Source organism: Sciurus carolinensis, chromosome 17, assembly GCF_902686445.1.
Source record: "Sciurus carolinensis chromosome 17, mSciCar1.2, whole genome shotgun sequence".
Lineage (NCBI taxonomy): Eukaryota > Metazoa > Chordata > Mammalia > Rodentia > Sciuridae > Sciurus > Sciurus carolinensis.
Genome location: NC_062229.1, coordinates 3,293,596 through 3,309,205, shown reverse-complemented (window position 1 = coordinate 3,309,205; position 15,610 = coordinate 3,293,596). Strand labels below are relative to the sequence as shown.

Here is a 15,610-nt window from a genome sequence, read left to right as displayed (position 1 = left end):
GGCAGAAGCGCTGGGCCCACGGCGACCACCTAGACGGCCAACTCCCCGGGCCCCTGGAGCCCCGACGGCGCCCCTTAATGGAAAGCCAGGGTCCCAGGACGCCCTTCCTAAGAGTCCCCTCCTGGAATCCTAAAGCGGCAGTTCCCCCGACGCCAGTGCCTTCGGCCCTGGGCGTCCCCCAGCCGCTGAGGATCTGACTCGACTGCCAGACCCCCACAGCCCTGTCCCAGGTCCCCTTCCGGAAACCGGGGCCGCAAGAAAGCCCTTCAGGAGAAAATCCCAGACCAGCTCCCCTGAAGACTGGCTGCTTCCCATCCCTACTCTGGAGAGACGCCCCCCAGATCCCTCCCTGGAGAACCAAGAGCCACAGCACCCACCCCGACAGCTGCGTCCTCGGCCCACAGACCCTTGCCCCACTGAGCTTTGTAGGTCCGCCCGTCAGTTCTGTCCCAGGTCTCCTCCAAAAAGATGAAGAAGCTCCTTTCCAAGAAAACTCTTCAGGGAACCAAGATCCCAAAATAGCCCAGGATACCCTGAGACTGACAACGAGGATACCGCCGTCCACAGAGCCCCCCATCCAGTAGCACCTTCCCAATCTGGCCTCAGAGCACTTCGGGGGATCCCCTTCCCATTCCGAGCTCCCGCTGGCGCCCCCTCCTGGGCACCAGGACCCTCAATACCCGGCGTCATTTCACCCCCCGACCCCAGCCCAAACCCACCGGCCCCCGCCCCGACGGTTCTGCGTTCACAAAGCGCCCCCTGGCGGCGCCCGGCAGACTCCGAAGAGGGACGGGCTAGGTGGGTGGAGCCGTAATGGTCATGGCCCCGCCCACAACCGAGTTGCTGCGAGTTCCCCGCCCTAGACCCCGCCCCCGGCCCTGTGCGCAGACTCCTTTTAGCACCCGCGGCCGGGTCGCCGCCTGCGTTCTTGGGGCCTGGTGGTCTGGTTTCTTTCTCCAGCTGTCTGATTTCTTGGGGCTTCCTTCTCGCCCTGGCCCTGGCCGCCTACATTCTTCTGGTCCCAGCAAAGGGTTCGCATCGGCATTGGATCTCCCCAGGACAACCCCAACACGCCCACGCCCCGTGCTCCCGGTGATTGGGGACTCTCAGGTGGCCTCTCTTGGATCCACTGTATGCGGGCTGATGCGGGGCTGCGCGTGGTGCGGTGCACCTGCGAGCCAGGTGAGGTCGGGGCTGCAGGGACAGGAGAGGGTCACAGAACAGGTGACGGTTCCGCGATGGCCTGCTTCCAGTCCAAATTGGAAGAGAACAGGGGTCTGTGCTCTGCGTGGCCCCCGCGTGCCTGTTTCCCCATGGGGTGTGAAAGGCGATCCTCATGGGATGCGCTAAAGAGCGAGTGCGTGAGTGACCGTGCCTGGCGCATGTTGCCAGATGCTCACTCGCAGGCACTTGCCCTCAGTGCCAGCTGGCCCTGACCCAGACAGGGTGTGGCAGGGGCACTCCCCCTCAGCAGGACCCCCAAGCCGTCCCCACTCTCACAGAGCCAGACACCGGATGAGTGCAGCGACAGGCCACACAGGCAGCGCCTACCCGAGCAGGTCGCAACCACCCACGTGCTCACACTTGGACGGCGTGACACACCATTGACCCCCAACCTGCACCTCACGGCGACACACACGCACACGGTTAGCCCCCTGGCCCCCAGGGACCTTCCTGGCTGCTTGTGCGCACGCTCGCACGCCTTCGCACGCTTTTGGTGGATGCTTACTCCCGCCCCCACTGCCTGCGGTCAACACACGCAGTCACACCAGCTCCCACTCGATACCGCCCACTCCCAGCCCTGACCCACGCCACGCCCGCTGCACACATGGCACAGACGACCCACGCCTGCCCTGCGCGTGCACACAACGCTCAGGTAACCCTGTGCTGGGGTGGCTGTCCCAGGCACACAGTCACAGGAATGCCAGAGACGGTCCCGCGGCTCACGTGCGCACTCGGTCACCGGCCGGCCTCGGAGGCACAGGCCCCTGCACACACGCAGCCTGCGGGAGCCCACCCCCAGCCAGACAGCCACCGTTAAGCTGTCACCAGCGGGCCCTCAGCCGCCTCCCTCTCGCCCCTCAATGCCTGCGCCCCCCTCCCCGCTGTGACCGGGGGCCGCGGGGGCGGGGTGGGCCGACACATGGGGTGCAGGACACACACATGTGCCCACCATGTGGACGTTCATAAAATGGTTGCCTGGGCAACGCGACTTGAAAGACTTGGTTCTTCCTCTGAGATGGGGGCGGAGGTTCAGGGGTGGGGCCGAGGTCGGTGGGCGGGGCAGGAGCCCAAGGTGGGGACTGGAGACTCCGCCACCTCCTGCCACAGTCAGGGACGCAAACACCCACGGAGGAGACCTGTCACACTTGGGACATGGCGATGCTGCCCTGCTCAGGACCGCCCCACGTGGTCACTCCAGAAGCACAGGTTCCCTCTGTCCTGATGCAGTCCCAGTGCCCACACACAATGTCACCCTCTATACAGGGAGTGGTGGACAGCGCCTGTCACTCATCGCACAGCCAGGAACTGGGGTGCACAGTCACACCTCATTTCCAGAACTCATTTCCCATCCTGCTGGGAACCTAGGGACCCCTGTGAGGACCAGTCTTCCGGGTCCCAGCTTCTTGGAAGAAGTGTGAGCCCTGCTGGGGCGGGAGGCCGTGGGGTCCAGGGCTGGCGCTGCTCGCGGGGAACACGGGTGTTCTCAGCACTTCAGCTTTAAACTCTCTGCCTTGGTTCGGGGCCGCTGCAGGCTGGGGTGGCTGGGGCCTGGACCTCCCACATCCCGGCAGCTCCTGGGTGGGATTTGTGGTCTTCCCTTCCAGAGCAGAGATGTGGGGAAACTGAGGCTTGGGAGGCACAGGGCACCCCTGGGCATGAGGCCCCTCTGGCAGGGAAGGGTCGGGGCAAGGGTAACTGAAACCCAGGCCCCAGAGCCGGCCTGCCCTCCCTGGTGTTTGCCTGGGAATTAGTTCCGCTCCTCCACAGAGGGCTCCCCTGGTAGCTCCTGGCAACAGCCGCGCTCCGCACAGCCTGCCTGTGCCTGTGCGGTTTGTGCAACCCCAGGGTCAGGGAGTTCAAGACAGCCCAGCTCACACCAAGGAAGACGCTCCCACCTGGGACTGGATGCCTGGAATGTTCCTCCCTGTCCCTCCCCCAGGACTGGAGGCCACTGCTCCCAAGGGGAGTGTTCTGTTCCCCGGGTGGAGACCCAGGCCAGTTCTGGGAGGCCAGCGGCCGCTGGCCAAGATGTAGACTTGGCTGGTGGAGAACTTTCCATCTTAGAGCAAGAAGTTGGTCCAGGGCCAGCGGGCCTGGGGCTGCACCCTGGGACCCCCAGGGACCAGCTCCACAGGGATGGAGGTGGCTGGGCACTCAGTGTCCTCTCTGCCTCCAGCTGCTTCCAGCCTGAGTGAAGTCACAGAGCCCTGTCCCCATCCTGCAGTGCTGGTGACAGGTCACTGGGCCTCAGTTCCTCCACCTGAGAAATGGCTCCTTGTGCTACCTGATCAGCCTTGGGGTTAGGTAGTGTCCCTGCACTGGTCTGGGTCACTGGGACAACTCTGGGCTGCTGATTGTTGTCCCTGGTCCTCCCTAGCACTCAGCTTTGTGCTGGATTCTACCAAGTCACCCTCACTTCCACCCTGGCAGGGCCCCCAGAGCTGGACACTCGCTCTTGGCTGGGGGTCAAGCAAGGGCCCCAGGAGCTGGAGGGGAAGCAACAGGCGGGGATGGGGCCCAGGAGGCCTGTGGGCGGCAGGAAGGAGCCAGCCGTTCAGGCCAGGATGGTAAAAACAGGGCCAGCAGCCGTCCCCACAGGGCCGTTCACAGCCTTGGGTCACAGGTCGAGGGCTCCATCCCCGGGGGTCCCAGGTCAGCAAGGTGGGAAAGCCATCAGGCCGGCAGTCCCGGCAGGGGCGGGCCCAGGCTGCGCGGGTGGCTGGGGCAGAGGCGACATTCTTGCACATGTGCACACACGCAGGGTCACACTCAAGATGGAGGCGCACACTGCAGCTCACCCGCGGGGCCACACGCACCTGGCTCCCTGTCATCACCATGTCCGCCCGGCCGCCTGCTGGCCCTGCCATCTCGTGTCCTTGGCCTGGGCTGCCCTAATCCCAGCCTCCTGTCCTGAAGCCAGGAGATAAGGGCAGCTGCAGCCACCGATAGCGAAGGCGCAGCCACAAATCTGGGGCGGTGGCAGGCTTGGGCACGGAGCCCAGGCCGCTCCCGTCTGCCCTGCAGCCCCCTCCAGCTGGGGAGAGGCAGAGTGAGTCTGGGGGTGCACGGGGGAGGGGCGCGGGCAGCAGGGGGAGCGATGTCAGACAGGAACAGAGAGGAAGAACTAAGGGTGAGAACAAAAGGAATTTCTGAGACAGAAATAGGAAGAATCAAAGAGCAGCCGCCAACAAAGAGCCGGCTGCAGTCCCCAGGCCCTGCCCGCCCCCGCCTGGGCCCTGGGTCTCCACCTGCTCAGGGGCCCCAGGCTCCTGGCCTCCCTGCTGCTGCCTCCCCGACCTCAGTCAAGGTCAGGCATTTGAAGATGTCACCCTCCCTGTCCCCCTGCTCCACCTGCCTCAGGCTTCAGGCTGGGTGCTGGGGACACAGTGACAAAGGCAGACCCTGACCCTCTCTGGGCTCACGATGCTGTGGGGAAGATAAGCGTGGGCCAGGCAGCCACGGGGACAGGGCTCAGCTCGTGTGGACCCTCAGGGAGTCCCCCAGGGGGACAGAGGCCACCTGCAGACCAGTGGGCGCTCCGGGTGCCTGGCCGCGGGACATGCTGTGGGAAGGGGGAACCACGTGCGGAGGCCAGAGGGAGGACTGGTTCCCGAGCGCTCCGGAGCCAATGCTGGCAGGTGAAGCTAAAGGAGGCAAGGCTCGGGCAGCCGGGAACTTAGGGCAGCGAAGGCGGGCACACGGGTCGGTTCTGTCCATGAGGACAGTGGTTTCGCAGTGCCCAGGACGGACCCCAGGGCGCACACTCAGAGGCTGGTGGTGGTGACAGAGCAGGAGCCGGGCTGTTGGAACAGGAGGAAGTTGAGGCTGGAGGTGGAGGTTGAGGCTGGAGGCCCTGGAGGGAAAGGGAGCTGGTCCTGGGGGCCAGCAAACTGCTGGGGACAAAGGAAGGGAGGCGTCCTGGTCTCTGGCTCTGGGTGGTGAGGCAGCCCCTGGGCTGGGAACCCGGCTGGACGCCAGGGAGGTGCTGAGACCGTTGTGCCCCCGCCCCAGGGACATGGCAGCCAGGGGGAGGTGGCGGAGGCGGGCTGAAGGCTTCTGAGGTCACAGCAGGTGGGAAGTCTCCTGGAGGATCGCCCCAGGGTCAGGGTGCCTGAGGACAGGGAGCAAGACAAGCGCAGTTTGGGGGTCCTCTGTGACCTGTGGGTTCAGAAGTGTTGGGGTGACAAGGTCCAAGACGGATAAAAGGGTTAATCTGCGGAAAGGTTTAGAGCAGGACCTGGCCGGGGGAGCGCGTGACAATCCTGCAGCAAGTGGTAAGCGGTCACGCTGGCCGCGGTGAGTCCAGGTGACATCACTCATACTAATGCCCTGGTGTCCACAGCCCGCCGCAGCCCCCTCGGCCGGAAGGGGCAGCCTCCCCAAGCCTGTTTCCCACCTGTCCAACCGTGTCCTGTGGAGCCCTGTGGGAGACAAGTGGCAGGACCCCAGAGGCAGGGGACAGCACCCAGGAGGGAGGAGGGAGCTGGGCTTGGTGTCCTGCGGAGGGCAGGGCCCGCCTTCCACGCTCCCCACGGTCCTGCAGAGGCTGGTGCCGGGGCTCCTGTGGCCTCAGGGGTCCCTTCCTCTTGGGGCTGCCCCCACCTGCCACATCAGCAGCACGGCGACCCCTCCTGCCCAGGGAGCTCAGGTCCCAGTGAAACAAGAGGTGGCTAAGGGACAGGGTGTCCCCACCGCACATGGCCTCCTGAAGGCGATTCCGTGAAAACGAGGAAGATGGTAGCGATGCGGTGACACACTGTCTGGCGAAAGCGCCTTGCTAGCTGCCTGCGAGCCCGTGCCTCTACAGGACCTGCCTTGACCAGCCCTGCTTTGTCCAGCAGAGGCCGGAGGGCTGCCCGGTGCTCCCCACTGGCAGGTGGAGGGAGGGGCAGGGATTCCAACTCAGGGAGATCTGAGCTCCCCAAGCCATGAGCCTCCTCCGATGACGGGAACTTCAGGGAGCATAACCAGGCATGGTGGGGAATGGCAAATGGTGACTAGGACCTCCCTCCTTTGCCCACAGCATTCCATGGCACCCACCTCCCTAGATGTCAAAGCATAAATCCTCCCTGTGGACCACAGGACCTGGATCGACCTTCTGACCCCTCCCAATCTCCCCATCTCCTCTAACCACACGTGCTCCTTGCTGTGCTTCCAACTTGCCAGGTCCAGTCCTGCCCCAGGGCCTTTGCACAGCTGTGCCCTCTGCCTGGAGCAATTTTTTCCTCTGATAGCCCTATGACTCACTTCTTCTGAGTATACTCAAATATGGACTTGTCAGTGAAGCTTTCCTTGATCATCCTACTAAAACTGTGATGCACCAAGAGTTACTCCCAATTCCCCTTTCCTACTCCACTACTACTAACTCAGGGTAGAGTTATGTATCATGTGTACTGTCTTTCTAACTTCACAGTCAGCTCTTAAAAGCAGAGGATCTATTTTGTTCACTGCTATATCTCCAGCATCTAGATGGCATCTGGCACATAAGTGCTCAACTAATTATCTGTTGGGCAAATGCCCCACTTAAAAGTAGTGGAATTTACATGTTAAAATAATTGTTCTTATTGTAGTAATGTGTGGGGTACACTGTGATAATTTGACCCATGTATACAGTGTATGATGATCAAATCAGGGTAAACATTTCTAAATTTTTGGTTAATGTATACTGATTCATCATATTTATGGGACACAGTATGATGCTTCAATACACGCATACAACATGTAACAATAAATCCGGCATTAATGTTTCCAGCGCCTTGTCCTTACTTTGGAGCTTTGAGCTTCTGCCTTCCAGGTATTATAAAACATATAAAGGTTTTTGGGTACTAGTCTCCTCCCCTTCATTGCTCCGGAAAACTTCCTGTGGCCCCTAGGTGACAGGTTTGCAGCCCTGAAGGACCCTGGCCGTCTTTATGGCTTCCCTCGGCCCTACTTGCCCGACCGAAGCCCCACCCACGCTTGGCTCCGCCCCCGTGACGCCACGCACGCATAACAGCGTCATTGGAGCGCTGCGCGCATGCGCACTCGCTAGTACGTCCATGGAGCACATGCGCGACCCGGAAGGCCTGTGTACCACACTCCACAACCGGCGAGAAGAGTTGTCGATGGCGGAGGAAGCGAAGAAGACTCCAACAGAGAGTGGAGGTGACGTCTCAGGAGCCAGCGCATCGGAACGGGGAGTGGCGCCCATTAAACCTCAGTGAGTCTCCAGAGGAGCAGGGAACACCTTATGTGGTCTTCCCGGTACCCGTAGCGAGACTCGAGCAGTGCATGCCGGGATATGGGGTAGCTGCCCAGAGCTGGGAGCTTGCGGCGGGTCTTTAGTCCGGGCTGTTCCTCCACCCGCAGAGTGGTCAGCGGTAACACCGCGGAGGTGCACGTCGGAGACTGTCACATGTGTGAGGATGGGCGTGGTTCAAGGCGAGACCCAGTGTGTGCTGGGGACTAGTCCCTACGTATGGTGGGAATGGCGCATGTGCACCTCCAGTCGCTGTTGCAGGAGGGGGTTTGACGTTGCAGCTAATGCCGCAGGGCATGCTGGGGATTGCAGTATCTGTCGGCTGAAAATCAACCTAGGGAGTGTGGAGGTTTGGTCCTCGCTGCAAGGCATGCTGGGATTTGTAGTTTCCCACGTTAGGCCCGGGATGTTCATGCTTGGTAACTTGTGTCTTGAGCTGACGCTCATGACAATGGGGATCCAGGGACAAAAAGGTTCTCCCTCTGACCTCGAGGTTACCTCTGGCTGGGATCTGGTTAGTTCTAAGTAGTGAGCTCTCTGTCAACTGAAGCATTTAAGCAGAGGTAGTTGTTCTCAGCCTCCTCATCTCAATGTTGAGTCTGTGCTCAGAAGAGGGACTCCCGGACAAGTTCTCCTTTCTTCTCCCTCTCTGCTGGCAGATACCTCACCACCAAGGAACAGTTTCACCAATTCCTGGAAGCCAAAAGGGAGAAGCTCCAGCAGGAAACGGAAGCAGGAGACCCTGACGGCAATGACCTGGCTGAGCCTGAAGCCAAAAGGATCCGACGGGAGGATGGGCAGGTGGAGGCCGAGGATGGGCAGGCCCAGCAGGTGGCTGAGTCCCCACAGCAGCCACTGACCCAGAAGAGGGCCCGGGGCCAGAACAAGGGCCGACCCCACATGAAGCCCACACACTATGACCAGACCAGGCTCTGCCCCTCACTGATCCAGGTGAGCGTGGCCCCAGGAAGAGGTTCTGGGGGCTTTGGTCTGGCTGCCCCGTTTGATCCTCACAGTCCCCTACGACGATGCAAGTACAGAGGCTCGCAGCCTGGGCCGACGCAGCCTCTATCTCCTGACTTTTTGATGATGAGACAGCCATACACATTCCATAGGAACTGCACTTTGAAACTTGAATTTTGATCTTTTCCTGGCTGGTGCCATGACACTCTTGTGAGTGGTGTGGCCGTGGGTGACGCTAGGTCCCGTCCCTCCAAGACGGCAGGGTGAAGGACCAGTGCTCCATTGCGCGTCCCATGCCAGCCGGCCGGTCCAGTGGGCGGGGGGCTCCGTGTTTGGATGTGGGGTATCTTCAGTTTACCGTGGGTTTATCTGGATGTGGCCTCCTGGCAGGTGGAGGGAGGACCTGGTTCCCCAGTCACAGATGGAGACCCCGAGGTTTGGTGAGGTTACTGACCTGCCCACAGACACAGGCAGGGTGGGGACCTGGGACACAGGTGGCTTTCCCGTCCCGCCTCACGCCCTCCCTCCTCTCCCCAGGGGTCTACTGCAAGGTGTTTCTTTGGTGACCGCTGCCGCTTCCTGCATGACGTGGGCCAGTACCTGGAGACCAAGCCGGCCGACCTGGGCCCCCGCTGTGTGCTCTTTGAGACCTTTGGCAAGTGCCCCTACGGTGTGACGTGCCGCTTCGCTGGGGCCCACCTGGGGCCCGAGGGCCAGAACCTGGTACAGGAGGAGCTGGTAGCACGCTGGGCTGACCGCCAGCTGGTGCGCAACGGGCTGGACAAGGCCCTGCAGCAGCAGTTGCGCAAGCGTAAGGTCCACTTCGAGCGAGCTGAGCATGCCCTGCGCTGGCTGAGCCAGGGCCAGCTGCCAGACCCCACGCCCGCTGTTGCTGTCCCTGGAGCCACTGCAGCCGAGGGCACCCCAGGGCAGAGCGACCTGGGTGCCCAGCAGGCCCCAGCTGGACCCAACGCTGGCTGCCCTCCTGTGCAGACCTGCGGGCCCCTGACGGACGAGGACGTGGTCAGACTACGGCCGTGCGAGAAGAAGCGGGTGTGTGTTCCAGGCTGCACTGCAGACAGGCCAGCCCAGGCCTGGCCCGCGCACACCTCTGCCGGGCACCGTGCCCGGTGCCCCGAGAGCCCAGCCTCAGCCAGCCTCTGTGTGGAGGGGCAGGAGAGCTGGACACAGTCAGTCCCAGGGTGCCCGGGCTGGGCGGGGGCAGCGAGGAAGGCTGCCGAGAGCAGGGGCACTGGGGTTCAGTGGCTGGATACAGCCTCTCCAGCACTGGGGAGTGTGGGGCACAGAGTGTTTCCTACAAAGGTTGGGTTGGCACGCACAGAAGCCAGGGTGGGCAGGAGCGGGCTGGGCAGGGCAGAGGGGCGCGTCCTGGGTGCAGGAGGACGGGGCCATGAGGTCGGGAAGCCAGGAGGGCGGCCTGGCCCGCCTCCACGGGGTTCTCTCTCTCCAGCTGGACATCAGTGGCAAGCTGTACCTGGCCCCCCTCACCACGGTAGGGCCTGGCGGAGGCGCGGGGGGCTGGTGAGCCTGGGGATCCCTGCCCGCTGTGCCCTTATGCCCCTGTCCTGATGCCCCAGTGTGGAAACCTGCCCTTCCGGCGGATCTGCAAGCGCTTTGGGGCAGACGTGACGTGTGGGGAGATGGCCGTGTGCACCAACCTGCTGCAGGGCCAGATGTCCGAGTGGGCCCTGCTCAAACGCCACCAGTGTGAGGACATCTTCGGCGTCCAGGTCAGCATCTGCTGCGAGTGGGGGAGGGGCCCTTGGCTGCCATGTTTCGGAGCCACATTCAGGGTCTGCCCAGGTGACAGCCTGATGGCCCTGGCTGGTGCCTCAGAGACTGATGCAAGCCGGGCGCGGTGGCATGCCTGAGGAGGCCAGGGCCGGTGTGGGCAGGCCGCGGGGTGCTGGCCGAGCGTGCGAGGCCTGGGATCTTCCCGCCGTGCCACAGCTGGAGGGCGCCTTCCCCGACACCATGACCAAGTGTGCCGAGCTGCTGGGCCGCACTATCGAGGTGGACTTCGTGGACATCAACGTGGGCTGTCCCATCGATCTCGTGTACAAGAAGGTGAGCCTCATGGCCCGGAGCCCGGCGCAGGCCAGGCGGCCTGGGTGGGCGGAGGCCTGGCCCCGCCTCCCTTGCTGGGGCGGGCCTGCGCCCTGGTTGCCCCATGTGGACGGTGGGTCAGCAGGAGACCTGGGGGGCGGGGGGGTGCAGGCGTCTCCTGGCAGGGCTGGGGTGCCGTGGGGTGTGAGCACAGCCAGGCACCACCTCGCCCATCTCCCCAGGGCGGAGGCTGCGCACTCATGAACCGCACGGCCAAGTTCCAGCAGATCGTTCGCGGCATGAGCCAGGTACGCACCGGCTCCCTCTGCCCCCGCCCCCGGCCCCGCCCCAGCCCCTGCCCCTTCCCCGCCCCAGCCCCTGCCCCTTCCCCGCCCCAGCCCCTGGCCCAGCCCCGCCAACCCGCTCCTCGCCCCCAGGTGCTGGATGTGCCGCTGACGGTGAAGCTCCGCACGGGTGTCCAGGAGCGCGTGAACCTGGCTCACCGCCTGCTGCCCGAGCTGCGGGACTGGGGCGCTTCGCTCGTCACGGTGGGTCTGGGGGCCTGGCTGCCGCGGTCCTCCTGGAGCTGGACCTGGCTCTCCGAGCGCCGCACCCCCTCCTGTGTGTTGGTCTCTGCATCTCCATCTCTGCCTCCCGTAGCTCCACGGCCGCTCCCGGGAGCAGCGCTACACCAAGCTGGCCGACTGGCAGTACATCGCGCAGTGCGCCAAGGCAGCCAGCCCCATGCCGCTGTTTGGTGGGTGCCCCAAAGCCGCTCCCGGCCCCCTGCCTCTCGAGGCCACCCCTTCACCAGACCCCTTCACAGCACCCGGACCTCATCTGCCCTGACGGGGACACAGGGCGGCAGGACCGCCCAGGGCAGCTCCGGAGACGCCCTCTCTGTCCCATCAGGAAATGGGGACATCCTGTCGTACGACGATGCCAGCCGTGCCATGAAGACGGGCGTCGCTGGAGTCATGATCGCCCGGTGAGTTCCCAGCAGGGCACGGGCCGCCTCCAGAGAACACCTGGCCTGCCGTGCAGGGAGTGAGGGGTCTGCAGAGCCCGGTGGCCTTGCCTGCCCCTGCCCCATCCTGCCGTCCATTCAGCTGTGGCCCCGCTGGACCGGGACAGGCAGGGAGAGGTGGGGGTGGCAGCTGGGCTGGGGACCCAGGGCGGCCAGGGGCTCGGGCTGACAGCCGCTCTCCACAGTGGAGCCCTGCTGAAGCCCTGGCTGTTCACGGAGATCAAGGAGCAGCGGCACTGGGACATCTCGTCCTCTGAGCGCCTGGACATCCTGCGGGACTTCACCAGCTACGGCCTGGAGCACTGGGGCTCCGACACGCAGGGCGTGGAGAAGACCCGGCGCTTCCTGCTGGAGTGGCTGTCCTTCCTGTGCAGGTGGGCGGGCGGGGTGGGCTGGGCAGGCCGGGGCGTGGCCGGGGCGCGAGCTGACCTGCGCTGCCTGCAGGTACGTGCCTGTGGGCCTGCTGGAGCGACTGCCGCAGAAGGTCAACGAGCGGCCGCCCTACTACCTGGGCCGGGACTACCTGGAGACGCTGATGGCCAGCCAGCAGGCGGCCGACTGGATCCGCATCAGGTGCCAGGCGCCCGGGCGAGGCGGGGGGCAGGGGCGGCCGAGCCCCAGTCTGACTCTCCACGCTTCCCGCAGTGAGATGCTCCTGGGGCCCGTGCCTCCCAGCTTCGTCTTCCTGCCCAAGCACAAGGCCAACGCCTACAAGTAGCGGCTGGGAGGGGCCGAGGGGCCGCGTTGGAGAGGACGGCAGCTTCGCCCTTGGCTGGGTCGTGCGATGCTCCCCGGGTCCTGGCCTCCCTCCTGGCCCACAGACCCCTTCCCAATGCACTGTTCACGCAGCAGACCTCCCAGCCAGCCGGGACCCGAGGGGCTGGCCTCTGCTGCCAGAGGACAGGACCACGAGGTTGCCAGGCAGGAGGTGCAGCCGGCCCCGGGGACGGTCAGGGCCCCTGCTCGGAGGCCCAGCTGTGGAGCAGAGAGGGGTGCTGCCGGGGAGGAGAGGACGGGGACAGCGGTCTGCCTGCCCCAGGTGACACCTGGCTCTCCCCTCCGCTGTCCCCTTCTGCCTCCCGCCCACCCTCCCACCCCCGGAACCCCAACTGGTGGGTGGGCCTTGGCCTAGAACCCACTGCCCCAGCAACCGGGCGCGTAGAACCCTCAGGACTCTGAGCTGTTCTCCAGGTGGGCGCCTCTGCTCCCACCTGCCAGGCCCCGCCTGCCCATGCAGCACCCCAAGCCCTTCTACCCCCCCGCCGCCCCCCAGGAAGGCTTCAGTCCCAGGGGCCTGGAGAGTGCCGAGGGGCTGGGCAGCCAGCCAGCGCCCGCCGGCCCCGAGCCCGCTCCTGCTGTGGGTACGCGTGGGGGGGTGGGGTGGCCTCGCGGAGGGGGTGCCGGGGCACCTCCAGCAGCTCAGGCCCCACCCACTGGGCACCTTTGTCCGCAGCTGCCTCGAACCTACTCTATCAGCCCCTAAACCCGGAGAAAGAGGCATTTCCGGCCCCTCCAGCAGGTACTGGCCACCCCAGCTCGACGGGCTGGGAGCGGGTGAAGGCACAGGGCCCAACTCCCTTCCCTGCCCCTGGATGGGACCCTCAGGTGGGCCTGTGTCCCCCGCAGCCAGACAGGTGCCTGGAGGTACGTCCGACGTCCCTTGCTCGCAGTCGCCCTGACTTCGCAGCTTCCTGAGCGAGTCCTGGGCCCCGGCCCTCAGGTGGGCCCACATCCCAGCGGGTCCCTGAGCAAAAGCCTGGGCGCTGTCCCTCAGGAAGCTGCAGAGAAGGCCCACGTCCTCATCCAGACAGAACCCCACCAACCTGTCCGGATCTCCCTGGGCCCCAGAGATAAGGCCGAGCCCAGCGGCGCCCCGTGACCAGGCCCGTGTCCCGATTCCCGCGGGCGCCTGGCCCGCTGCCTGCAGGCTTCCAGATGGCGCCGTGCGGCTGCTTCTTTGACCCCCGCATCTACCGAATCGAGTGGGCCACCACCGACTTTGGCCAGTCCTCCCTGTACAAGCTGGCGGTGGCTGGCGGCCCCGCCTCGTCGGGCGGCTACCTCCTGGAGCCCCAGCACTACCTCAAGGCCCCCGGGCCGGCCCCGCCACCGTACCCCCACTACCAGCCAGCGCCCGGGGGACCCTCGTACCTCATGCCCTACTTCCCACCAGAGGGACCTGGGCCGGAGGCCCTGGGCTTCACGGGCGAGGGCGGGCCCCCCAGCTTGGTGGAGCTGCCCCCACCGCTGCTCAAGGAGAGCCTGGTGCCCCCCAAGGAAAGCAAGCCGCCCGTCCCGCTGCCCCCTGAGGCCACGCTGCCCCCCGGCACCTACGGCCCCCTCAAGGGCCACCTCAGCCAGGTCCACGGGTCTGAGGGACCCACACGGCCCAGCGAGGCCCTGGCCCTCCCCGCCAAGGAGCCGCAGGGTGGCAGCGGGGCCGTGCCTGGCCCCGGGGAGGCGGCCCGGCTGGGGACAGGCGAGGCCAAGGCCCCAGAGGCGGCGCGGGCCGTGGTGCTGCCCGACCAGGTGCTGCTGGAGGACGCCATGAAGCTCTTCGACTGCCTGCCAGGCGGCGCGGAGCCCGAGGCCGCCCCACGCGAGGGACCCCGGCCAGCCCTGCCCGCCGGCAGTGGCAGCGGCCGCAGTGACGACGCCTCCAGGGACATCCGGTCCCTACACCTGCCCGACGAGCTGCTGTCCTTCGACTACAGCGTGCCCGAGATCCTGGACACCGTGTCCAACGTGGACTACTTTTTCAACTTCAAGGCGCTTGATGAGGACCCGCCGCCCCGCCAGGGGCCCCCTGCTGCCGAGCCCGCGGCCCCCGGCCCGCGTTCTGACCCGCCGGGGAAGAAGAAGGCGGCCTCGGCCGTCAGGAAGGGGAAGCCGGGAGCCAAGGGCAGGCAGGCCGCCGCAGCCCCGGGGCCCCTGGGAACCGCCCCCCCATTAAAACAGTTTTGCTCTCTCAACTTGGCGTCCCCTTGGGGCCCAGGTCAGGAGGCTGTGTGCGGGTACGGCCCCTTGCCCCCTTGTCCGGGGAAGGCAAGGCTGTGCTCTGAGGTGGTGAGGCCCAGAGCGTGGGGTCCTCGGGAGCGGGGACGCTGCAGGCAGACCCCCGCGTTGTAAGGACTTGTTTTTTCTGGTTCTGGGTGGAACCCGGGATGCTCTGCCTCCGAGCCTCGTCCCCAGCCCATTTTACTCTGAGGCAGAGCGTCGCCAAGTTCCCGGGACCCCGCTGAGTCGCCGAGGCCAGCCCTGCACTCGCGAGCCTCCTGGACGGCTGGGGTCTCGCGTGCGCGCCTGTGTCCAGCCAGGAGGAGGGTTTCGCTTCTGTATCTGGTGGTGAAAATCAGGGTTGCCAGGGAGGCGCCCAAACTTGCCTGCAGACACACAGCAGGCAAGCAGGGCAGGTCCTGCCCACTCGCTGCCCGTCCTGTGTCCCCAGTGGAGAGTGGGGCGGTCCCGTCTCTAGGATCTCTGTGGGGCCTGGGCCCCCCGGTGGGAGGCGGGCCAGGCTTGCTGGCTCGTGCAGCTGGGTGCTGGGCTGGGGGCAGGAGGGCTCGGAGGGAGGGCACGGATACGCATGGACGCACCACCTGAGCCCAGGTGTGGCGTCCAGATGGGCCCCCGTGGGGATGGGCCTGGGGGCTGAGCTGAGTTGCCAGGACAGCCCAGCCCAGGAAGAGCAGGGTGACCCCGACTGCCAGCAGCCTGGGCCGCTCCCTCGACCCCTGTGCCCATGGGGCTGCCCCAGGCACAGGTTCTCGCCTGCCTGCCTGCTGTGCCCAAGGCCACCCTGAGGTGTCCCACCCCCGGGGGACACATGACCAAACAGCAGGTGGTCAGGGCCCCTCCCAGGACAGGCCTCTGGGTTGGTGCTCCTTGGCCAGCTCCTCCCTGTGGTGGGCTGGGGATCGGCGGCCCCGGCTGCCTCCTGGTCCTGGGACCCCATCCTGGGGGCTGAGGGCTGTGTGTGTGGGGAGCCCTGGACCTCAGGCCGTGTGCACTGCCCTGGGTCTGGCCCGGCGAGTGGTGGGGCCACCAGGAAGCGCTGGAGCTGCCCTGGGGACGCTGGGCTTGCACGTTGT

General features: G+C 65.3%; 2 protein-coding genes across 6 annotated transcripts; both read left to right on the top strand.

The window, feature by feature from the left end:
- The first annotated feature begins 7,151 nt into the window (after nucleotides 1-7,151).
- Nucleotides 7,152-12,385, top strand: Dus3l (dihydrouridine synthase 3 like). Of its 5 annotated transcripts, none has more exons than XM_047532246.1 (13): nucleotides 7,154-7,423; nucleotides 8,122-8,413; nucleotides 8,963-9,478; nucleotides 9,897-9,938; nucleotides 10,024-10,176; nucleotides 10,397-10,513; nucleotides 10,735-10,800; nucleotides 10,930-11,040; nucleotides 11,153-11,249; nucleotides 11,405-11,480; nucleotides 11,705-11,893; nucleotides 11,964-12,092; nucleotides 12,165-12,385. In XM_047532246.1, the coding sequence occupies exons 1-13, from the start codon at nucleotides 7,263-7,265 to the stop codon at nucleotides 12,235-12,237; spliced, it is 2,022 nt and encodes a 673-aa protein (XP_047388202.1). In that variant the 5' UTR covers nucleotides 7,154-7,262; the 3' UTR covers nucleotides 12,238-12,385. The 5 variants fall into 5 exon arrangements, with proteins under 5 accessions (XP_047388203.1, XP_047388202.1, XP_047388205.1 ...); XM_047532249.1 differs by lacking the exon at nucleotides 7,154-7,423 and adding an exon at nucleotides 7,500-7,622; XM_047532248.1 differs by lacking the exon at nucleotides 7,154-7,423 and adding an exon at nucleotides 7,531-7,654.
- Nucleotides 12,352-14,648, top strand: Prr22 (proline rich 22). Its single transcript, XM_047531793.1, has 4 exons — nucleotides 12,352-12,558; nucleotides 12,793-12,880; nucleotides 12,973-13,038; nucleotides 13,447-14,648. Exons 1-4 carry the CDS (start codon nucleotides 12,352-12,354, stop codon nucleotides 14,646-14,648), a joined length of 1,563 nt encoding a protein of 520 aa, XP_047387749.1.
- Nucleotides 14,649-15,610: the final 962 nt, after the last annotated feature.

Excerpts from the sequence above, each read along its gene's own strand:
- Prr22 (XM_047531793.1), top strand. The coding sequence starts at position 12,352 with ATGCACTGTTCACGCAGCAGACCTCCCAGCCAGCCGGGACCCGAGGGG. Across the intron at positions 12,559-12,792 it reads CAGCGGTCTGCCTGCCCCAG|GAAGGCTTCAGTCCCAGGGG; the intron begins GTGACACCTGGC and ends GCCGCCCCCCAG. Across the intron at positions 13,039-13,446 it reads ATTTCCGGCCCCTCCAGCAG|GCTTCCAGATGGCGCCGTGC; the intron begins GTACTGGCCACC and ends CGCTGCCTGCAG.
- Dus3l (XM_047532246.1), top strand. The coding sequence starts at position 7,263 with ATGGAGCACATGCGCGACCCGGAAGGCCTGTGTACCACACTCCACAAC. Across the intron at positions 11,481-11,704 it reads GCTGGAGTCATGATCGCCCG|TGGAGCCCTGCTGAAGCCCT; the intron begins GTGAGTTCCCAG and ends CGCTCTCCACAG. Across the intron at positions 11,894-11,963 it reads TGGCTGTCCTTCCTGTGCAG|GTACGTGCCTGTGGGCCTGC; the intron begins GTGGGCGGGCGG and ends CGCTGCCTGCAG.